The 25,926-nt window shown below is 37.5% G+C and overlaps 1 protein-coding gene across 1 annotated transcript in view; it reads left to right on the top strand.

Annotated features, from left to right (window-relative positions):
• The window catches only part of LOC311289070 (uncharacterized protein), a gene marked incomplete at its 3' end in the record, with an annotated part of 44,144 nt that extends 20,483 nt beyond the window's left edge, over positions 1–23,661 (top strand). The window contains exon 5 of the mRNA XM_084406829.1: positions 23,536–23,661. Within this exon, the coding sequence (XP_084262955.1) occupies positions 23,536–23,661 (126 nt within the window). The remainder of the gene's footprint in view (positions 1–23,535) is intronic.
• Between the last annotated feature and the right edge of the window lie 2,265 nt (positions 23,662–25,926).

The following is a 25,926-nucleotide window of genomic DNA, read 5'->3' as shown; positions in this document are numbered from 1 at the left end:
ATTTCAAATCATATTTTGTCTGTTTATAAATCCCACAGACTCACATTGGCTGCAATACTAATGTTTTTGTAAAACACAGACCTGATAGTCTAAACTGTGTGTATTGTGCATATATTATTGATATTATTACTATTACAAATCATGTTATTGTAACTCATATCTTAATAGAATATTATTTGTAATTTTAATTCTTTATTTCTTAATTGTTTTTGTTTTTTATGATTACAGATATTATCACCAAAGATATCAACTACACCTTCACTTTTAGTATTGATAAGCTGCACACACAGCACAATCACACACTCACTAATGCATTCAAATAAATGTAATCTTACTGTGCTACTTTATTTGTACATGATTAGAATGAACAGAAATCTAAGAATATTTTTCTTCTTTTGTTAAAGCCATTTCAGACTACAAGTAAGCATTATATTACTAATCATCTATTTTAAAGGTGCCATACAATTGAAAACTGTATTTATCTTGGCATAGTTGAATGATAAGAGTTCTGGACATGGAACTGACATACCGTGAGCCTCAAACACCATTGTTTTCTCCTTCATGTGTAAATCTCCTGTTTGCAAAAGACCGCTGAAAAATGAGTGAATCCCAGCATAACTGACTGTGACGTTGGAGTCATATATGTCAGTGGTTAAATGCTTGCTAAATAAAACTTAATAACTTTTGATGCTTTTGTGCTTAAAGGTCTTAAAGGCCTTAACTGCTTGAACCCCGATAAATGCTGCTTGCAGCTTTAATTATTATTATTTTTCTTCTGCCGTAAAACGCATCGTGCAGCCCAAACCGTAAGTGCTAGAGACTTGAAACTTTGCCATATGGTAGTACAAAAATCGAGGAGAGGTTATCAAAATATGAGCCAGATTGGCCAATAGGTGGCGCTACAGTGCAAAAACCAAAAAAATGGCATATTTTTGCTTAAATCTCACCAACCCTTTGTCACAGACTCAAGTGTCTTATATCATTGGAATCCTTGGCTCAAGCCGAACAAAAAAGGCCTCAAGGATTTCCTTTCCGGTATGCAAATTTTCCGCCATTTTGGATTTTGTCCAAAACCTACTTTTGCGAACTAGTCCTAGGTTTTTTGTCCGATCGGAACCAAACAAGTGCAGAAATGTTCTCTGGAGTCTGAATATCAATAATTATTAAAAAAAAGTTTAAATTTTGATTCACGGTCGCTAAGGGGCGCCAAAACGTTCGAAGGAGGCGGAGCTAGTTTTACTAAAATGGCTATAACTCCAGAAGTAAATGAGTTATCTTCACCAAACTTGGTACACATGTGTAAGAGGTCAATCTAAGGTCACAGTAAAGAAATCGCGGTGATTAGCCACATGGTGGCGCTATAACATTAAAAAAACATAAAACAGGCTATAACCACCTGACCGTTTGTCCGATTGACTTGAAAATTGGTATGCAGTGTCTTGGTCCAAGGTGCCATGTATGTCTATGAGGACATTGGTGTATCTCGAAAAACATGGCCGCCATCGGCCAATGAAGTTTGAGCACCTATTAGACAAGGTTAACGGAGGCCAATCAGAACGAAACTCAGTGGGCATGTTCGGCTCAAGCCCCTAGAGGTCTGTATGAATTTTGAAAGAAATCGGCCACTAGTTGGCGCTAACGAGTTTAATGGCTCTGTAATCACGTGGTGTTACACTTATTGTCACAAAATGCATATCATTTGATAGATCTGCTCATGCTGAACAACTTTGCCTCAAGAACTATTGCTGTCAATCAAACCGTTCATTAAATATTCGTAATTATGTTAAAAACCTACTTTTGCGAACTAGTCCCTGGTTTTTCGCCCGATCGGAACCAGACCAGTCTAGGACAATTCTCTGGACTCTCTAGATCAATAATTATCAAAAAAAAGTTGAACTTTTGCATTTGGATGGCTGTAATAGGGTCATTTATAAAATGGGCGCGGCAAAATAAATAAAAAAACCTATAAATCATAAATAAAAACTCAGAACTTCACAAAAATTGGTGAACATATGTGAAATAACATCATTAACAAGCATGCCAAATTGTATGGAGATCGGACCAAAGGTGGCGCTATAACTGTTAAAAAGCTTTAAAACCATATATTTCCTATGGTCTTTTTCATCTATTATGTCAGTAGTTACATGCTTGCTAGATAAATCTTAATAACTTTTGATGCTTTTATGCTTAAAGGCCTTAAAGGCCTTAATTGCTTGAACCCCGATAAATGCTGCTTGCAGCTTTAATTAGGGGTTCAAGCACGAAGTGCTGAAACCCTATTGTAATTGTAAGGATTTTTATTATTATTATTATTATTCTTCTCCGCTAAAACGCATCGTGCAGCCCAAACCGTAAGAGCTAGAGACTTGAAACTTGGCCACAAGGTAGTACAAAAATCGAGGAGAGGTTATCAAAGTATGAGCCCGATTGGCCAATAGGTGGCGCTATAGCGCAAAAAACAAAAAAAAATCACTATTTTGCTCATATCTCAATAACCATTTGTCTCAGCTTCAAGTGTCATACATCATTGGAATCCTTGGCTCAAGCCGAACAAGAAATATAGGAGGTATTTTATTTCCGGTATGCAAATTTTTCCGCCATTTTGGATTTTGTCCAAAACCTACTTTTGCGAACTAGTCCCTGGTTTTTCGCCCGATCGGAACCAAACCAGTGCAGAAATGTTCACAGTAGTCTGAATATCAATAATTATCGAAAAAAAGTTGAAATTTCGATTCACGGTCGCTAAGGGGCGCCAAAACGTTTGAAGAAGGCGGAGCCTATTTTACTAAAATGGCTATAACTCCAGAAGTAAATGAGGTATCTTCACCAAACTCGGTACACATGTGTAAGAGGTCAATCTGAGGTCACAGTAAAAAAATCGCGGCGATTGGCCACATGGTGGCGCTATAACATGAAAAAAACATAAAATGGGCTATAACCACCTGACCGTTAGTCCGATTGACTTGAAAATTGGTATGCAGTGTCTTGGTCCAAGGTGCCATGTATATCTATGAGGACATTAGTGTATCTCAAAAAACATGGCCGCCATCAGCCAATGAAGTTTGAGCACCTATTAGACAAGGTTAACGGAGGCCGATCGGAACGAAACTCGATGGGCATGTTCGACTCATGGCCCTAAAGGTCTGTAAGAATTTTGAATGAAATCGGCCACTAGTTGGCGCTAACGAGTTTTATGGCTCTGTAATCACGTGGTGTTACACTTATCGTCACAAAATGCATATCATTTGATAGATCTGCTCATCCTGAACAACTTTGCCTCTAGAACCATTGCTGTCAATCAAACCGTTCATTAAATATTCATGAATATGTTAAAAACCTACTTTTGCGAACTAGTCCCTGGTTTTTCGCCCGATCGGAACCAGACCAGTCTAGGACAATTCTCTGGACTCTCTAGATCAATAATTATCAAAAAAAAGTTGAACTTTTGCATTTGTATGGCTGTAAAAGGGTCATTTATAAAATGGGCGTGGCAAAATACACTAAAAAGCCTATAAATCCTAAATGAAAACTCAAAACTTCACAAAAGTTGGTGAGCATATGTGACATGACATCATTAACAAGCATGCAACATTTTATGGAGATTGGACCAAAGGTGGCACTATAACTGTTAAAAAGCTTTAAAACCATATATTTCCTATGGTAAACTGTCTGTATTGGTGGTAAATGGTCTTTTCCATCTCTGATCATATAGTTCTCATATCATAATGTTCAAAACTAGTGCAATACAATTCTCTGGACTCACTAGGTCAATAATTGTCAGAAAAAGTTGAACTACTTCATTTGGATAGATATAATAGGTTCACTTCAAAATGTAGCCTTTACCAAGTGTCCCCGAAAGCCTATATCTCTTTAATGAATGACTCAGACCTTCTTAAAAAGCCAGTGAAATATCACTCTGAACATGCATGAAAATTTTCAGACCGATCGGACAAAATTTGCCTCTATAACAGTTAAAAAGGTGAAAATGATATGAATATAATGGCATATTAAGCCAATAAGTTGTATTTTACTGCCCCCTGCTGTTTAAAATTTATAAAATCACTATTTTAACATTTACAATTACATTTAGTCAAAATCCGTCCGTTAAAGTATTAGTATTGACAGTTTTATCACATCATATATTTCAAATGTCTGTATCTAAAACATAATGTGTTTGTGTAGTCTTAGGTTTCTGAATAAATTCTGAATCTTCTGATTAATAGCTAACAAAGACTTTGTGAAATGTTTATAGACCATTCAAATATATTTTCATAATGACATATCCCAATAGCATTGAAAAAACAACAACAACATTTGTCTTCGTGTGTGTGTGTGTGTGTGTGTGTGTGTGTGTGTGTGTGTAAGCATGCATGATTGAGTTAACATGGAAAAACTGGTTTGCTTTAGTGCAGAAAACTGCTAAACTATAACTATATAGTTATAACTATAAATCCTAAACGAAAACTCAGAACTTCACAAAAATTGATGAGCATATGTGTCATAACCTGCTAAAGAAGCATGGAAAATTTTATGGAGATCGGACCATAGTTGGCGCTATAACTGTTAAAACGCTTTAAAACCATATATTTCCTATGGTAAATTGCCTGTATTTGCTGTAAATGGTGTCTTCTATCTATTATCGTATAATGTTCATATCATAATGTTCAAAACCAGTGCAGCACAATTCTCTGAACTCTCTAGATCAATAATTATCAGAAAAAAAGTTTAACTTCTTCAAAAGGTGATTTTATATGAATATAAAGACATATTAAGCCAATAAGTGGTATTTTACTGCCCCCTGCTGTCATTTCATCATACTACTCCCTAATATTGTTATACAATTCATATTTAGACTTTATAAAATCATTATTTTAACATTTACAATCACATTTTGTCAAAACTCATCTATTGAGTATTACTATTGACAATTGTGTTACACTGAGATATGGAAATGGACGAAAGTAAGTGAATGAAATGAAACGAAAGTATAACGGCATTTAAGCCACGCCCCCGAATACAAATTCATTCATAACTCGAAAACGGAAAGTCGTTGCGCGCTCAAATTTTGATGGTGAGGACCTCTCCGGGCTCTTGATCGAAACGGGTCGTCGCGGGCCTCGGGAGCGCGCCCCCCGCGCATCGCCAGCCCGCGGGACCCCCGATTTTGAACGCCCATTACTCCCGACCCAGACCACCCCGAACATTGTGTAAGAGCTCGTTGGAAAGGGCACGTCCTTGGCTAGCTTCGATTCAAATGTGGTGTTATCTGCCCTGGGCATTCCAGAGATAATAGCCCGAACAGATGTGCCTTATAACAGTCATAACTCCCAGCCCCAATCGCCCAAAAACACCTTGATGGTCTCATTCAACAGGGCTCCTCAAGCACTATCTATGCTCTGAGTTTCAGAATTTTTCGCCATTTGGTTCCTGAGATATAAGTAAAAAAACAAATTCCCATTCATTCAAACACTTCAACTGTAAAATGTAAGCTATAATACCACTGTTGTCCACTAGAGGGAGCAGCAGGATTACGCATGATCTTTTAATTCGCTTCAGTATTGGGAAATAAACAAATGCTTTAAGAAGCAATCTTTTTTATTATGATGTTTTTTTTTATTATGATATTTGTATATATTTTATTTTTTTATTATGATTATGAACGGTTTGATTGACATTAGTGATTCTTGAGGCAAAGTTGTTCAAGATGAGGAGATGAAGATATTTTCACAATATCACATCCTAAAAACATTGAAAACATATTTGTCTTTGTGTGTGTGTAGATGTGTTTGTGTGTGTGTCTGTCTGTGTAAGCATGCTTAATGGAAAGAACATGAAGAAACTGCTTTGTTTTACTGGTGGATAAAAAAGTCTTTCAAATGAAAGTGAGTCAATTAGTGGTCTTCTACTGCCCTCTGCAGGACATTCTACTTAATAAAATATTTTCATCTGTGATTTTGCATTAGTTTTTGGACTATATCAAATTACTTGCATGAAAATCACCTATTATAACACAGTCATGTTTTGTCAAAGTTTATCACTTCATTTTTACTGAGCTCTCAGTTTGAACAATTCTGCCTCTCAGTGATTAATTTGAAATCTGAAAATGGTGTTATACAGAGGAGATTTGCAATTATCATTTTGTTACCTATCTTTTATTTTAAATATCTCCATCTACAACAAAATGTGTGTGCATGTGTGTGTTCAAGCATGGTTAGTGTATTAAGTATTATTGTTTAAGTATTATTGTTTTCATTTACATTTTAACCACCAGAAGAAGAACACTCATTGGTTCATTCTGCTCACTAAAATATTATTTTTCATTTTTTTTTCCATTTGAAATATTGTTTAAACTTAATAAAATCATTAAAATAACATTTCAAATCATATTTTGTCTGTTTATAAATCCCACAGACTCACATTGGCTGCAATACTAATGTTTTTGTAAAACACAGACCTGATAGTCTAATCTGTGTGTATTGTGCATATATTATTGATATTATTACTATTGCAAATCATGTTATTGTAACTCATATCTTAATAGAATATTATTTGTAATTTTAATTCTTTATTTCTTAAGTGTTTTTTTTTATGATTACTACAGATATTATCACCAAAGATATCAACTACACCTTCACTTTTAGTATTGACACGCTGCACACACAGCACAATCACACACTCACTAATGCATTCAAATAAATGTAATCTTACTGTGCTACTTTATTTGTACATGATTAGAATGAACAGAAATCTAAGAATATTTTTCTTCTTTTGTTAAAGCCATTTCAGACTCCAAGTAAGCATTATATTACTAATCATCTATTTTAAAGGTGCCATACAATTGAAAACTGTATTTATCTTGGCATAGTTGAATGATAAGAGTTCTGGACATGGAACTGACATACCGTGAGCCTCAAACACCATTGTTTCCTCCTTCATGTGTAAATCTCCTGTTTGCAAAAGACCGCTGAAAAATTAGTGAATCCCACCATAACACCGACTGTGACGTTGGAGTCAGGATCATTAATATTTATACCCCCCAAATTTGCATTTTCCAGTCCATGTTCTAGGCCAGGCAGTGTTAATGTGGACCTGCACAGCCGAATCATCAGAAGATCTGCAGGTATTGTGAAGAAGCAAGCAAGGACAATAGTGAAAATGGCAGATCATGGATATAAATGTTATGTCTGAGGCTGTGCTGCGGATTTGAGAACTTTTCATTCCCTTCCCACAAAAGAGAACTGTCAACAGGCATGGTTGATGTTTACAACAGGATACCTCACCATTTTAATTCAAAGCTGTTAGTTTGCTCTTAACGGAGGCCGATCAGAACGAAACTCGGTGGGCATGTTCGACTCGTGGCCAAAGAGGTCTGTAAGAATTTTGAAAAATCAGCCACTAGTTGACGCTAACAGGTTTTACGGCTATGTAATCACGTGATGCATATCATTTGATAGATCTCCTCATACTGAACAACTTTGCCTCAAGAACTACTGCTGTCAATCAATTTGTTCATTAAATACTTGCGATTATGTTAAAAACCTACTTTTGCGAACTAGTCCTAGGTTTTTCGCCCGATCGGAAATATACCAGTGCAGTACAATTCTCTGGAAGCTCTAGATTATTAATTATATAAAAAACTTTAACTTTACCCATTGGGTAGCCATAACAGGATCATTTAGAAAATGGGTATGGCAAAAAACACTCAAAAGCCTGTAAATCCTAAACAAAAACTCAGACAACTCACTAAACTGCCTTATGTGCTTAAAGACCCTAAATGCTTGAACCCCGCTAAATGCTGCTTGCAGCTTTAATTAGGGGTTCAAGCACGAAGTGCTGAAACCCTATTGTAATTGTACTGATTTTTATTATTAGGGGTTCAAGCATGAAATGCTGAAACCCTATTGTAATTGTGCTGATTTTTATTATTATTATTATTATTCTGCCGTAAAACGCATCGTGCAGCCTAAACCGTAAGTGCTAGAGACTTGAAACTTGGCCAGAAGGTAGTACAAAAATCGAGGAGAGGTTCAGAGAATATGAGCTAGATTGGCCAATAGGTGGCGCTATAGTGCAAAAAACAAAAAAATTGCATATTTTTGCTTAAATCTCATCAACCCTTTGTCACAGACTCAAGTGTCTTATATCTTTGGAATCCTTGGGTCAAGCCGAACAAAAAAGGCCTCAAGGATTTCATTTCCGGTATGCAAATTTTTCCTCCATTTTGGATTTAGTCCAAAACCTACTTTTGCGAACTAGTCCCTGGTTTTTCGCCCGATCGGAACCAAACCAGTGCAGAAATATTCACAGGAGTCTGAAGATCAATAATTATCGAAAAAAATGTAAAATTTCGATCCACGGTTGCTAAGGGGTATCAAAACGTTCGCAGGAGGCGGAGCTAATTATACGAAAATGGCTATAACTCGTGAACGAAATGAGATATTTTCACCAAACTCGGTACACATATGTATGAGCTCAAGTTGAGGTCACAGTAAAAAAATCGCGACGATTGGCCTCATGGTGGCGCTATAAAATGAAAAAAACATAAAACAGGCTATAACCACCTGACCGTTAGTCCGATTGACTTGAAAATTGGTATGCAGTGTCTTGGTCCAAGGTGCCATGTATGTGTATGAGGACATTGGCGTATCTCAAAAAACATGGCCGCCATCGGCCAACGAAGTTTGAGCACCTATTAGACAAGGTTAACGGAGGCCGATCGGAACGAAACTCGATGGGCATGTTCGGCTCATGGCCCTAAAGGTCTGTAAGAATTTTGAAAGAAATCGGCCACTAGTTGGCGCTAACGAGTTTTACGGCTCTGTAATCACGTGGTGTTACAAATATCCACACAATATGCATATCATTTGATAGATCTCCTCATCCTGAACAACTTTGCCTCAAGAACCATTGCTGTCAATCAAACTGTTCATTAATTATTCATTAATATGTTAAAAACCTACTTTTGCGAACTAGTCCTAGGTTTTTTGCCCGATCGGAACCAGACCAGTCTAGGACAATTCTCTGGACTCTCTAGATCAATAATTATCAAAAAAAAGTTGAACTTTTGCATTTGGATGGCTGTAATAGGGTAATTTATAAAATGGGCGTGTCTAAATACATTAAAAAGCCTATAAATCCTAAATAAAAACTCAGAACTTAACAAAAATTGGTCAGCATATGTGACATAACATCATTAACAAGCATGAAAAATTCTATGGAGATCGGACGATAGGTGGCGCTATAACTGTTAAAAAGCTTTAAAATCATATATTTCCTATGGTAAACTGCCTGTATTGGCTGTAAATGGTCTTTTCCATCTCTGATCATATAATTTTCATATCATAATGTTCAAAACTAGTGCAATACAATTCTCTGGACTCACTAGATCAATAATTGTCAGAAAAAGTTGAACTACTTCATTTGGATAGCTATAATAGGTTCACTTCAAAATCTGGCCTTTACCAAGTGTCCCCGAAAGCCTATATCTCTTTAATCAATGCTCAGACCTTCTTAAAAACAAGTCAGAACGTGTGAAATATCACCCTGAACAAGCATGAAAATTTTCAGACAGATCGGACAAAATTTGCCTCTATAACAGTTAAAAAGGTGAAAATGATATGAATTAATGGCATGTTAAGCCAATAAGTGGTATTTTACTGCCCCATGCTGTTTAAAATAATCATTTTCTCATATTGGTATTGGTATCAGCCATGGTAAATCATGATAAATGATGGTGTGTGTGTGTGTGTGTGTGTGTGTGTGTGTGTGTGTGTGTGTGTGTGTGTGTGTGTGTGTGTGTGTGTGTGCGTGGTACAAATATAACAAAGGTTTTATTTTCCAACATGAAAACAAACATAACAGAGTGCTAGTGCACAAACAATAACCGACAATGATAATGGATGAGAGGGGAACTTAAATACACAGATCAAGACAAGGACAACAGGTGACGGTTATGATGATGAGGAGCAGGTGATGATGAGGAGGGTGATGAGGAGCAGGTGCAGGTGATGACGACAGATGGTGAATGTGATGAAGACAGAAGGTGAATGTGATGAAGGTGAATGTGACACCAATATCACTGAAACATTTGTGTGTGTGTGTGTGTGTGTGTGTGTGTGTGTGTGTGTGTGTGTGTGTGTGTGTAGCATTATTGTGTGTAGCATATGTACCAAGTATGCATTATTGAGTTAACATGGAAACACTGGTTTGCTTTAGTGCAGAAAACTGGTCAAAATCATGAGGTTTAAAGTGAAAGTGAGCCAATAAGTGGTCTTCTACTGCCCTCTGCTGGCCATTCTACTTATTAATGAAATATTTCAACATGTGCTTGCATTCATACTTGAATACACACTAAAAAAATCACTTATATAGCAATAACTATTATAACACAATCATATTTTGTCAGTGTTAATCACTTTATTTGCACTGACACTTCAAATAATTGCTAGTAATGTGATAAATCAGGCTACAAACATGGTAAATCAAAGTAAATAATACTAGATTGTCATTTATCTCCTGGTAAATAATACTAGAACATGGTATATCATGGTAAATCATGGTTAACTATGCTGTGTGTGTATGTGTGTGTGTGTGTGTGTGTGTGTGTGTGTGTGTGTGTGTGTGTGTGTGTAAGCATGCATTGAGTTAACATGGAAAAACTGGTTTGCTTTAGTGCAGAAAACTGGTTTAAAGTGAAAGTGAGCCAATAAGTGGTCTTCTAGTGCCCTCTGCTGGCCATTCTACTTAATAATGAAATATTTTACATGTGCTTTTGCATTCATACTTGGACACACACTAAAAATCACGTAACTATTATAACACAATAATATTTTGTCAGTGTTCATCACCTCATTTGCACTGACACTTCACATAATTGCTAGTAATGTGGTTAATCATGCTAGAAACATTGTAAATCATAGTAAATAATACTGAAATGAGGTGTATCAAGGTAAATCATGCTAGAATCCTAATAAATCATTCTGGAACATGGTATATGATAGTAAATCATGCTAGAATCATATTAAATAATTCTAGAATGTGGCAAATCGTTGTGGGAGGAGCCTATTTTACTCAAATGGCTATAACTCAAGAAGTAAATGAGATATCTTCACCAAACTCAGTACACATGTGTATGGGTTCAATTTGAGGTCACAGTAAACAATTTTATGGAGATCGGACCATAGGTGGCGCTATAACTGTTAAAAAGCTTTAAAACCATATATATCCCATGGCAAATTGCCTGTATTGGCTGTAAATGGTCTTTTCCATCTATTATGTCAGTGGTTACATGCTTGCTAAATAAATCTTAATAACTTTTGATGCTTTTGTGCTTAAATGCCTTAAAGGCCTTAACTGCTTGAACCCCGATAAATGCTGCTTGCAGCTTTAATTATTATTATTTTTCTTCTCCGCTAAAACGCATCGTGCAGCCCAAACCGTAAGAGCTGGAGCTTTGAAACTTTGCCAGATGGTAGTACAAAAATCGAGGAGAGGTTATCAAATTATGAGCCCGATTGGCCCATAGGTGGCGCTATAGCAACCAAAAGCGCGAAACTGCTCATAACTCCTAGACCGTAAGTCATAGACTCAAGTGTCTTATATCATTGGAAAGCTGGACGCCTGATGAACAAAACGTATATCTCCGATTTTATTTCCGCCATGATAGATTTTCCGCCATTTTGAATTATGTTGAAAACCTACTTTTACGAACTAGTCCCTGGTTTTTCGCCCGATCGGAACCAAACCAGTGCAGAATTGTTCTCTGGTGTCTGAAGATCAATAATTATCGAAAAAATGTTGAAATTTCGATTCACGGTCGCTAGGGGGTGCAAAATTAACGTTGTGGGAGGAGCTTATTTTACTAAAATGGCTATAACTCAAGAAGTAATTCAGTAAACTTCACCAAACTTGGTACACATGTGTAGGAGGTCAATCTGAGGTCACAGTAAAAAAATTGCGTCGATTGGCCACATGGTGGCGCTATAAAACAAAAAAAACTTATAGACGCCTGACCGTTAGTCCGATTGACTTGAAATTTGGTACGCAGTGTCTTGGCCCAAGGGGCCATGTATGTCTAAAAGGACATTGGCGTAACTCAAAAAACATGGCCGCCATTGGCCAATGAAGTTTGAGCAACTATTAGACAAGGTTAACGGAGGCCGATCGGAACGAAACTCGATGGGCATGTTCGACTCATGGCCCAATAGGTCTGTAAGAATTTTGAAAGAAATCGGACACTAGTTGGCGCTAACGAGTTTTATGGCTCTGTAATCACGTGGTGTTACACTTATTGTCACAAAATGCATATCATTTGATAGATCTGCTCATGCTGAACAACTTTGCCTCAAGAACCATTGCTGTCAATCAAACCGTTCATTAAATATTCACGAATATGTCTAAAACCTACTTTTGCGAACTAGTCCTAGGTTTTTTGCCCGATCGGAACCAGACCAGTCTAGGACAATTCTCTGGACTCTCTAGATCAACAATTATCAAAAAAAAGTTTAACTTTTGCATTTGGATGGCTGTAATAGGGTCATTTATAAAATGGGCGTGGCAAAATACACTCAAAAGCCTATAAATCCTAAATGAAAACTCAGAACTTCACAAAAATTGGTGAGAATATGTGACATAACATCCTTAACAAGCATGCAAAATTTCATGGAGATCGGTCCATAGGTGGCGCTATAACTGTTAAAAAGCTTTAAAACCATAGATTTCCTATGGTACATTGTATGTATTGGCTGTAAATGGTATTTTCCATCTATTATTTCAGTGGTTACATGCTTGCTAAATAAAACTTAATAACTTTTGATGCTTTTGTGCTTAAAGGCCTTAACTGCTTGAACCCCGATAAATGCTGCTTGCAGCTTTAATTATTATTATTATTTTCCCCTAAAACGCATCGTACAGCCCAAACCGTAAGTGCTAGAGACTTGAAACTTTGCCAGATGGTAGTACAAAAATCGAGGAGAGGTTCAGAGAATATGAGCCAGATTGGCCTATAGGTGGCGCTACAGTGCAAAAACCAAAAAAATGGCATATTTTTGCTTAAATCTCACCAACCCTTTGTCACAGACTCAAGTGTCTTATATCATTGGAATCCTTGGCTCAAGCCGAACAAAAAAGGCCTCAAAGATTTCCTTTCCGGTATGCAAATTTTCCGCCATTTTGGATTTTGTCCAAAACCTACTTTTGCGAACTAGTCCTAGGTTTTTTGTCCGATCGGAACTAAACCAGTGCAGAAATGTTCTCTGGAGTCTGAATATAAATAATTATTAAAAAAAAGTTTAAATTTCGATTCACGGTCGCTAAGGGGCGCCAAAACGTTCGAAGGAGGCGGAGCTAGTTTTACTAAAATGGCTATAACTCCAGAAGTAAATGAGTTATCTTCACCAAACTTGGTACACATGTGTAAGAGGTCAATCTAAGGTCACAGTAAAGAAATCGCGGTGATTAGCCACATGGTGGCGCTATAACATTAAAAAAACATAAAACAGGCTATAACCACCTGACCGTTTGTCCGATTGACTTGAAAATTGGTATGCAGTGTCTTGGTCCAAGGTGCCATGTATGTCTATGAGGACATTGGTGTATCTCGAAAAACATGGCCGCCATCGGCCAATGAAGTTTGAGCACCTATTAGACAAGGTTAACGGAGGCCAATCAGAACGAAACTCAGTGGGCATGTTCGGCTCAAGCCCCTAGAGGTCTGTAAGAATTTTTAAAGAAATCGGCCACTAGTTGGCGCTAACGAGTTTAATGGCTCTGTAATCACGTGGTGTTACACTTATTGTCACAAAATGCATATCATTTGATAGATCTGCTCATGCTGAACAACTTTGCCTCAAGAACTATTGCTGTCAATCAAACCGTTCATTAAATATTTATAATTATGTTAAAAACCTACTTTTGCGAACTAGTCCTAGGTTTTTCGCCCGATCGGAACCAAACAAGTCTAGGACAATTCTATGGACTCTCTAGATAAATAATTATCAAAAAAAAGTTGAACTTTAGCATTTTTCGCATGGGTATATTGGGTCATAAAGAAAATGGGCGTGGCAAAATGCACTCAAAAGCTTATAAATCCTAAACGAAAACTCAGAACTTCACGAAAATTGGTGAGCATATGTGCCATAACATTCTAAACAAGCATGTAAAATTTCATGAAGATCGGACGATAGGTGGCGCTATAACTGTTAAAAAGCTTGCCTGTATTGGCTGTAAATGGACTTTTCCATCTATTATTTCAGTGGTTAAAAGCTTTCTAAATAAATCTTAATGTCTTAAATGCTTATGTGCTTAAAGGCCTTAAATGCTTGAACCCCGATAAATGCTGCTTGCAGCTTTAATTATTATTATTTTTCTTCTGCCGTAAAACGCATCGTGCAGCCCAAACCGTAAGTGCTAGAGACTTGAAACTTTGCCATATGGTAGTACAAAAATCGAGGAGAGGTTATCAAAATATGAGCCAGATTGGCCAATAGGTGGCGCTACAGTGCAAAAACCAAAAAAATGGCATATTTTTGCTTAAATCTCACCAACCCTTTGTCACAGACTCAAGTGTCTTATATCATTGGAATCCTTGGCTCAAGCCGAACAAAAAAGGCCTCAAGGATTTCCTTTCCGGTATGCAAATTTTCCGCCATTTTGGATTTTGTCCAAAACCTACTTTTGCGAACTAGTCCTAGGTTTTTTGTCCGATCGGAACCAAACAAGTGCAGAAATGTTCTCTGGAGTCTGAATATCAATAATTATTAAAAAAAAGTTTAAATTTTGATTCACGGTCGCTAAGGGGCGCCAAAACGTTCGAAGGAGGCGGAGCTAGTTTTACTAAAATGGCTATAACTCCAGAAGTAAATGAGTTATCTTCACCAAACTTGGTACACATGTGTAAGAGGTCAATCTAAGGTCACAGTAAAGAAATCGCGGTGATTAGCCACATGGTGGCGCTATAACATTAAAAAAACATAAAACAGGCTATAACCACCTGACCGTTTGTCCGATTGACTTGAAAATTGGTATGCAGTGTCTTGGTCCAAGGTGCCATGTATGTCTATGAGGACATTGGTGTATCTCGAAAAACATGGCCGCCATCGGCCAATGAAGTTTGAGCACCTATTAGACAAGGTTAACGGAGGCCAATCAGAACGAAACTCAGTGGGCATGTTCGGCTCAAGCCCCTAGAGGTCTGTAAGAATTTTGAAAGAAATCGGCCACTAGTTGGCGCTAACGAGTTTAATGGCTCTGTAATCACGTGGTGTTACACTTATTGTCACAAAATGCATATCATTTGATAGATCTGCTCATGCTGAACAACTTTGCCTCAAGAACTATTGCTGTCAATCAAACCGTTCATTAAATATTCGTAATTATGTTAAAAACCTACTTTTGCGAACTAGTCCCTGGTTTTTCGCCCGATCGGAACCAGACCAGTCTAGGACAATTCTCTGGACTCTCTAGATCAATAATTATCAAAAAAAAGTTGAACTTTTGCATTTGGATGGCTGTAATAGGGTCATTTATAAAATGGGCGCGGCAAAATAAATAAAAAAAACTATAAATCATAAATAAAAACTCAGAACTTCACAAAAATTGGTGAACATATGTGAAATAACATCATTAACAAGCATGCCAAATTGTATGGAGATCGGACCAAAGGTGGCGCTATAACTGTTAAAAAGCTTTAAAACCATATATTTCCTATGGTCTTTTTCATCTATTATGTCAGTAGTTACATGCTTGCTAGATAAATCTTAATAACTTTTGATGCTTTTATGCTTAAAGGCCTTAAAGGCCTTAATTGCTTGAACCCCGATAAATGCTGCTTGCAGCTTTAATTATTCTTTTTATTGTAGTTTTTTTTTTATGTTTGAGATTATATATCTCCATATTAATAACAGTCTGAGTAATTCTGAGTCTTGAACTGTAAACTCTCAAGTGTTGGTTTTCTAAATAGATGTTGATCTCTGTATAAGTCTCTGTCTTTGATCAGTGTGTTCAGTCATGTGCTTTTTTGTCATTTGTTGTGTATCTTTGGCTTATGTTGTTGTAAATAAATCCAAACAATCAAAAAGCCATTCTTTTTTAAATCTCTCCTCAGTTTGTTCTAGTTCCCTCATGGTACCACCTGATAGGCCATTATGGGAGGGTCCTTGTTTTTATACACATCAATATTCATAATGAATCACACCTCCTTGCATAAAGCATTTCTGTATTATCTGAATGAGTAGGCAGGATGATTTTCACATAGTTTTGAAGCAAATATTCTACAGTAGGCTACGTGATACAATTTTCACAAAAGTCTTGTGAAGAAATAATCAGTATGAGTTTCATGGCCTTTTTTCAATGACAATTATTAGTTTTTTTTCAAAAACCATGCATAAACATCATTCTCAAAACTACAAACTTTTACATGCATGCTGCTGATATATTATTGTAGCAGAGTTTGTGCTGAATACAACGTAATCAGACTTTAGCCATGAAAATGTCACAAGTAGCAGAAATAAGCACAAATGTCAGAACACCTTCAGGGCCCAGAGGGTTAATCTTCTAACCTGTTAATTAGTTCAATCTTCCTGCCTGTTTGTATCCCTGGTTACTGATTGTTAATCCTTAGTCCAGGTGTGTTTCATAAGTTACTCTTGTTTGCCTGTGTATTTAAGCCTGAGTTTAGTCCTGGTTAATTGTCTGTCAACATCATTACATATGTTGGTTGTTCTGTTCCTGTCACAGAGATTCTCCAGTATTTTGTTAAGTTGAGTTTGTTTAATAAAAAGAAGCTGCTAGCCTATATTTTAAACAAAAGATATAGAGTTATGTTTTTTTGTAACATCATTATTGCAAACGTGAAGCCTGTTGGTTTTATACAAAAATGCAGAGCTAAAAATATATACTAGGGTATATGGTGTTTGAAAGTTGTATTTAAACATACATTTATGATACACTTTTTCCACTTATTATTTAGTTATTTCTGAGAAATTACTATTGTAGGAATTAAATATTCCCTTAGTTTTTATAGATATCATGTATCCAGAGATATTATCAAAACAAGCATCAGCTATCAATATCAAGATTATTTAGCATTTCTAATTTATGAATTAAATTGGTATTATTATTATTATTATTATTAGGGAAGGACTAGGCTATTTTTATTATAAAATTTATAGGCTATTATAATTAAATTGCCACGCAATAATTTCATAGCGCATCACCGCATAACCAACGCGCTGAATGCAATATTTTAATATTTGTCTGTTTTTTTTTTTAAAGGTCTCTGACTGTTTCTTTGAAATGGGCCTCCAAATTGCGAAGGCCACCTCTGGTCATGGGAGTATGTACATAAGCAGCTAAAAGACTACACAGTCAATGTTCTAAAACCGTATCCTAACCAGACGTGATAAGATTCCAGTGACAAGAATTTTGGCTCGATGGTGTTTTTAGTCCCCAATGGCTCCTTCCAGGCAGCTAACCCTAACCTCAACCTTAAACCTACCCATCCCCTCACTGCCTGGAAGGCGCCGTTGGGGGCTAAAAACACCAAACACCAGAATTTTGTCTCTCCACACCAGACACGATGCAACTATGAGATGGGATAAAAAAAATTATCACAAACCACAGCCAATCAGAACAGTGTGCACCGACTCTGGTCTCTTGGACTCTTTTTTTTGGTCTTCAAACACCACAGGTGTGGGGTGGAGCAGGGATCAGCACCTCCGCATGAGCAACATTATTTCCATCAATCAGAACCTTGTTCTGCATTGTGTTGTATAATATCAAGGAAATACAATTTCTCTGCCTCCTTGTCTATTGTAGATGCCTTTTTGCTACACATATTTGACCAGTTTATCAAATATAATGCATTGCATACAATATTATTTATTTTTGTTTGTTTGGGAAACTTTAGGAATGTTACAACTTAAATCAATCAAGAAGATTAGAACCTAACTTCGGTGGCAAACAAAAGGAGTAAAGACTGAAGAGTTGATTGTCTCTTTTGATACTGATACATCATTAAACCCCCGACACCTAGAAGCCCAGAGCTGAAGCCTAATGCCCGTTTCACACATACTCTGTGTGAATGTGGTGCGTGTTGCAGTGCGTATGCGGTGAGGTGCTTTCACATATGCTGCGTTTGCAGTGCGTAACTGATCCACGGCTGTACCACAAACACATTTACTCACTATTTTTATTTCAAATACAGAAGTTATCAGCAGCTTTTATTTAAAAAAAAAGATTTGTCGCATTGTGATTCTCTTTGTACACATATACACTCTTTAATAGGTGTATTCACATTTAAACACAATTTAAACAACGTATTATTCAATGCATTACTTCTATATAGATTTATATATTAAGTTGCTCAAGCAAGTGGTAAAATATTTAACCATGTACTTATATTAAAATTCACAAACATTTTAAATTAAAACTTAAAATTGACAAAAACAGCCTTTTCTTTTGCATTTAAATTTTAATACAATAAATATTGCATGTCACAAAGAACTTGTTTTTCCACCTCCACGAATGAGACGAGTGTTGTTCATTATGTCACCTTGTTGAGGTAAATTGTCGTTCAGCGTTTGCAGCACAGCAGAAATAGACTCGGTGCAGAAACGATCTCTGCACTGCTGTATACGCACCGCACCTGGAACGCATTGCCGGACTGCATCTGCGTGCAGTGTGAAAGCTCTAACCTACTATAACAAGCTCTAACCTGTTAAAGCTATAGTAGGTAATCCTGTTCAGAAACACTTCTTTTTATACTGGGTGAAATGGTCCTTCCATCCTGAGAGTAGTCAATACATTATGTGTTCAGAAAAAGGAATGAAAACAATCAGACCTCTGTAGCAGCTGCAGGACAGTAAAAACTCTGACCAATCACTGCCACTCGGTGCGAATGTAAAGAACCAATCAGATGCCTTCATGTCTCGTGCCCGAGCCCCACTGCGTGCGCTGCCCTGTGTGCACTCATCACATGTCACCGTTCCCGGAAATATTCAGCTCACTACACCGAGTAAGCAGGAGTTTGCGGCACAATGGACTGTCACTCTCCCTCACTACCATGGCAACCACCCCTGCATGCACGCGCGCACCCGTTTGACTTGAAGAGGGGAAGAGGCACTGAGAGAGGCACGGATAGCAAGGAAGAATCACAATAATGGCAGAGAAAGAGCAGTCACAATTCCCAAGTACCTGCATAAAAAGTCTACTAGTAAGGTAGAAAGGAAGGCTACTTGTCACCGGAGTGTAAAGTTTGTCCTCATCAGAGCCAACAGTGCATTCACCGTATATGTTATGAATCTTACACGAAATTCACCTTCATCACAGAGGTAATGGTAAAAACGTGTATCAATGCAACCTGTTTTTAGCTTTGCCTTATGTTACTAGCTCGTTACCGAATCAACCTCAATATATTTTAAACTTTACCCGTATCGATATGCTAGCTTGATAGTGAGTACTAACAACAGCCATGAAAGTTGTTTATATTCATAATGATAAAGTTAGGTATTTTATTACATGTGATTCTGACATGATGTCACTACATGCACTGCGCTCCTCTCCTCCGCTTGGCACTGGCAGACGCATCCTCCAGCTGCAGACGTCGGCATCGCGCGTTCATGTGTTTTGTGGGCGTGGCTTTGGAAGGAGCCCTGAAGAAAGGGGGTTGGAGCGAATGGAATAAGTAGCTGTGTTTATTGCAGTCCTGGGAGGACTACAGACACTCCATTTTTATACTCTCTTTTTCAGAGTACTTAAATTTTAATTATGTATTGATATATAAAGAAAGTTTAAACAAATTTGGATTTTATTTTTTTTTTTGAAAATTCCCGCCTACCCTACCTTTAACATGGGTGCGGAAAAAAATATGCAACGCATACGCACAGCAAACGGAGTATGTGTGAAACGGGCATAAGGTCTACATTAATCCAGATACAGCGTTTTCCTTTAAAAACGCTCTGTCCAAACTGGCGTTTTCAAGCGTTTTCCAAAGTTTCTCATCCACACTGACACGTCGGAAAAAGCTAAATTCACCTTTACTGCGCATGCGTAAAACCTCACAAAAGCTCACTGAGATGATACAGATAGAAAAATAAATAATAAAGGTATCGCACAATTCTTCTGGCAGGATCACTTTATTTAGCAAAATATCTCACCATTCACTGATGCGCCCTGGTCGCACTCACTCACTATTGTATGTTTGGTCTAAAACGCTAAAACTGCTCTCATGTTTTGACGCAGCAAAGGCGAGTACATTTTCTGTCATCTTTGCAGGACTGTGATATGAAGAGTGTGCAAAGTAACATATTTTAGCAACAGTGTGAAAATGAATCACACATGACAGGCACAATACCGGTATCAACATTAACCCTCTGGGGTCTGAGGTGTTTTTGGGGTCCTTGAGATGTTCTGACATGCCCTGACATTAGTGCTTTTTTCAGTTGCTTATAAACATATTAATGGCAAAAAAAAATTACACACTATTTAGCACAAACAGGGCTACCATAATATGTGAGCAACAAGAATGTACATGTCTGCATTTTTGAGAGAATAATGTTTATGCGTGGTTATTGAAAAAACTAAAAACTAAAGTTTCTGAAATAAGGCCATAAAACACATACTAAATATGTGCCAATAAGACTTTTGTCTAATAAATGTCATTGCCTAGTGTTTTTTCTTCAAAATGATGTGAAAATCACCCTGCCTAATCATTCATATAACACAATACATTGATTTGAATTTTGCAAAGCACTTTCTGTTTGGAAAGGCAATATGCGGAGTGGGCGTCACAGATCATGCATATTTAGTGGTTCACACCTTAGGAGACAATGGGGCATGCATACTTAATTAGCCATTCATTCAGGTGAGTCACTGAGCCACAAGAATGCAAGAGCAACAGTTGGAAGCATCTCAATTCTTTTTTATTTTTCCACATATTGTGCTTGCAATTTGGCCTATAATATCCAAGGAAAACATAGTGTCTATGTTTATCTAGTAAAATCTAGTAATTGTGCAGTTAATTCTCATACTGTATTTTCAGTTTTGGAATATTTATCCTCTCCCCAAATTTGTCACTAATAAAACACAATAAAAATTATTTAAAGAAAAGGCTTATATTTACCTTTTAATAGTTTGTTTACATCTACCTTGTAAATATATTTTTTTATTAAAAAGGTTACAATTACAACAACAATTCAAGTGTAATCTTTCTTTGTAAAAACTAAAGTATACATTTTATCATACATATTTCAAAGTTAAAAAGGTTACAACAACAATAATTACAATTTCAACAATATTTCAAGTGTACTCTTTCTTTGTAAAAAAAAAAAGATTATAGGCCTACATTGTATCTATGTATTCATTACTTTGAATATAGCCAACATTGGAACAGCTAACATCTTAGTTGATGACTTTATTTTTGACAAAAATAGTTATTTGATGTGGCAGTATATTCTACAGTAAAAACTGTACCCAAATCTACTAAACAAAATGTTGTCTTTCATATTTCGCCTGACTGTAACGTTGTTTTCATGAAATATTAGTGCATATTGTTAATTTGCCGTTTAATACGTTGCTTATACAAATAGCCTACATTTTATTTAAACATATTTCAGTCGATTTTTACTCATCTCAGTATAGCAATACAGTTTGCTAAAACAACATCATTCATTCACACATGCGATTTAAATTTAACTTCTGGCAAAGATGAAGTTGATGATAGGCTGACTCGCGATCTTCGCAGTAGGCTAGTGAACGCACCGGAGAAATGCACATTTATTAGGCTATATAGTTTTTTTTGTTTTGGATGGTTTTGTTTAGAACCAGCTTTCTGTAAATATATTAAAAAAAATTTAGACATGTGAGGCGAGTAGGCTACGGGTTCATGATGATCTCCAGTTCAGACCTTATGTTGTGATTGCTAGCCTATCCAGGAAATTTGTTAATGAAAAAATTATTAAAATTAAGATACAATTGATACAAAACGAAATTCGTTTTAAAGAAAGGATTTGTACTTTCTGTTTTGAGGTCTCTGTGAATGTTTGAAAGTATTTTAGTGCTTAGAGCGCTCGCGTCCATAATGGAGAACTGTCACGTAATATTGTTTTTTTCCTCATAAATGCGAACACGAAAAATAAAAGACAAAAGACTTTTAAGTAAAACTTACTCCGAAATTGTGTCCTCGGCGGAATTCGCTCTTCCATATGCTGCCGTTCGTCGTCTGTTACAATCTTCGTCTGAGGAAACAACCCGGTATCGTGCATTCTTCCTCGCTGTCCAGAATCATCTGAAGGGCGTCTTTATTACCGGAGAAGCGTGCCATACTCAAAACGCCATGAACTATCAGTAAGTCTGTAAGTAAGTGTGTTTTTATGGCATTGATCGGGGGGCGTATGCGATGCATACTAGATCACCTAAACTATTTACATGTGAATCGCGCCGGGGGCGGGGCGGCCGCAGCTGATTATAAAGACAATGAGGCAGAAGGAAAAACGGTACCTCTCCTTGCTTTCAAACGGATTACATGAGTTGAAAACATTTGTGTTTTATATAAATTACTTCATTTAAAAGAAGAGATTTCAAGCTTCATAAAGACATAACTCACATGCCTGTGTGAGAAGTATTCGCTGAGTTATGATTCATTTTCGGACGCGTTTCAGAATGGACTACACGGACAGAGAGAAGGCAGAACCTAGCTTCGTGTTTATTTTTCTTTATTTTGCAAAAAGCACCACACTTTGTTTTTATTGTGAGTATACACAAAAATAATACACATTTAACAGAATCGATTGATGTATGAAACTCCTATGGAAAATCAAAGTCAACAGAGTATTTATGAGTTTCTTTTACACTGGCGGCGATACCGTAGACCTCTGGGGGTTAATGACCTCCCTGAAATGATTGTTTGCAGGTTGGGATGTATGAGTTCAGAAGTGTTGTGGCCACTTGGGTGGAGCTTGGAGCTGTTTTGCTTTCCTGAGTTGAATGCAGGAGTGCTGTGCATCCCTAGCAATCTTTGGAGTATTAGGGAAGGAATACATTTAGGAATTAGAAGTACACAACATCTTAGTCCTTTATAATTTTAAAAGGCGGAAGCTTCGTACCCTTTTCTTGACTTTGTTTCTTTCATGTTTCCTTCCATCTCATCATCGTCATCTTCTCCAGGGAAAATAATGTTCTTGGGTTTAACAACATATTTATTAATTTTAAGATATAGCATGCCCCCCAACCCCCTAACTACCTCACATTTGGGACCTCTGTGATTATAAAACCCTGCCTTTATAAGTACAAATAAACAGCCGATATCCCAGTAACATGCATGTTAATAAGCAACTAGTTAATACTGAGAATTGGACCTTTAACTAAAGTGTTACCTGTTTTTGAATCACACTCTCAATGGGGGCTGAGCCCCCCTAAAATAAAAATCCTTGAATCGCCCCTGCCAAAGAGTATGTGTAAATGGTGTGTTTTCCAATGCATTGATGTCTTCTACTGGTACCCCACAGGGTTGTGTTTTGTCCCCTCTTTTGTTTTCTTTAGATACTGATGACTGTTGGAGCGTCTTTGGAGACGCTTGATTACTCTGTGATTGTGTCTCTCCTCACCGAGTCAGATGGGAGTCATGGTCCAGGAGTAGATCGTTTTATTCAATGGTGTGATGCTTAATTTTTAAACATTAATGCTTCTAAAACAAAAGAGATCCAGTGATTTCCATAAGAAGAACTCTGTACCTGTGTTGCCTGCTGTCATAAAGGGACATCAGGTTGAAGCAGTATAAATATTAAGGGACTTATTCAATGATAATCCAAAATTTGAGGCAAACACTGACATTATTAGAGGGAAAGGTCTTCAGTGTATTTTATTTTCTGAGGAAACTTTGTACTTTTAATATGGATGTTTCTTTTATGAACATTTAATTTAATCTGTCTTAAGTTTTTCCATTATTTGTTGGTATGGCAATCTTAATGTAAAGAATAGGAGTAAGCTGAGTAGTATAGTTACAATGTGCAGCAAGATACTGGAAACCGACTTAAAGGGGATGTATAATGCTATGCATAATGCATATTTAGCATGAGAATCCAACTTTTTAACAAAGTTTCAAAAAATGAGTTGGGATTATAAAGGAGTACATCTGTGCCAAATTAACTCCCTCAGGATTCGTATAGGTTTGGGAAAGTTTTTTTTCCCCGAGTATGGCCCAGTATGACGTCATAAGGGCGGCATTCCTTGTTTGGGCACTTCTCCAGGCCCGGAATATATGTAGCACACATAAACCAGAGCAAGAGCAATACCTATCATTGTGCTTTGTTCGGGTTATGGTCCGGTGTGGTGAAGTGATGAGTCCAGCTTAGGACCCCAGTAGTATGCCTGATCTGAAGCTGTTCTCACGATTCTTAATGTAATCAATCAAACTTTAATTCATGTAATAATCTTTTATTATTATCCTGATTATTTATATAGTTAAAGTGAAAGAAATTGCATTTTTAGGTATGTTTTGCGACATTGTTCATTGTTATTAAGCAACAAGGCATAATATATACAGTGGGTACGGAAAGTATTCAGACCCCCTTAAATTTTTCACTCTTTGTTATATTGCAGCCATTTGCTAAAATCATTTAAGTTCATTTTTTTTCCTCATTATTGTACACACAGCACCCCATATTGACAGAAAAACACAGAATTGTTGACATTTTTGCACATTTATTAAAAAAGAAAAACTGAAATATCACATGGTCCTAAGTATTCAGACCCTTTGCTGTTACACTCATATATTTAACTCAGGTGCTGTCCATTTCTTCTGATCATCCTTGAGATGGTTCTACACCTTCATTTGAGTCCAGCTGTGTTTGATTATACTGATTGGACTTGATTAGGAAAGCCACACACCTGTCTATACAAGACCTTACAGCTCACAGTGCATGTCAGAGCCAATGAGAATCATGAGGTCAAAGGAACTGCCTGAAGAGCTCAGAGACAGAATTGTGGAAAGGCACAGATCTGGCCAAGGTTACAAAAAAAGTTCTGCTGCACTTAAGGTTCCTAAGAGCACAGTGGCCTCCATAATCCTTAAATGGAAGACGTTTGGGACGACCAGAACCCTTCCTAGAGCTGGCCGTCCGGCCAAACTGAGCTATCGGGGGAGAAGAGCCTTGGTGAGAGAGGTAAAGAAGAACCCAAAGATCACTGTGGCTGAGCTCCAGAGATGCAGTCGGGAGATGGGAGAAAGTTGTAGTAAGTCAACCATCACTGCAGCCATCCACCAGTCGGGGCTTTATGGCAGAGTGGCCCGACGGAAGCCTCTCCTCAGTGCAAGACACATGAAAGCACACCTGAAGGACTTCAAGATGGTGATAAATAAGATTATCTGGTCTGATGAGACCAAGATAGAACTTTTTGGCCTTAATTCTAATCGGTATGTGTGGAGAAAACCAGGCACTGCTCATCACCTGTCCAATACAGTCTCAACAGTGAAGCATGGTGGTGGCAGCATCATGCTGTGGGGGTGTTTTTCAGCTGCAGGGACAGGACGACTGGTTGCAATCGAGGGAAAGATGAATGCGGCCAAGTACAGGGATATCCTGGACGAAAACCTTCTCCAGAGTGCTCTGGACCTCAGACTGGGCCGAAGGTTCACCTTCCAACAAGACTATAGCTGTGTCCCAAAGTGAAGGCTGCGTCCTTCGAAGGCCGGATTTGAAGGCCGGATGGCCGTATTTGAAGGCCGATTGCGTCACCGCGGCGCGACGAAACGTCACAGCGGCGCGACGAAGGACGTCCCAATTCAAAGACTGCATCCTTTGAAGGGCGCATTTGAAGGCCGATTGCGTCACCGCGGGCGCGATGAAGGCTGTCCCAATTCAGTTCGGCATCCTCCGAAGGCCATATTCGAAGGCCGTTTGCGTCATCGCGGCGCGACGAAGGCTAAAAGCG

Source organism: Rutilus rutilus, assembly GCF_951802725.1.
Source record: "Rutilus rutilus genome assembly, chromosome: 4".
Lineage (NCBI taxonomy): Eukaryota > Metazoa > Chordata > Actinopteri > Cypriniformes > Leuciscidae > Rutilus > Rutilus rutilus.
This window is presented reverse-complemented; position numbering and strand designations above follow the sequence as displayed.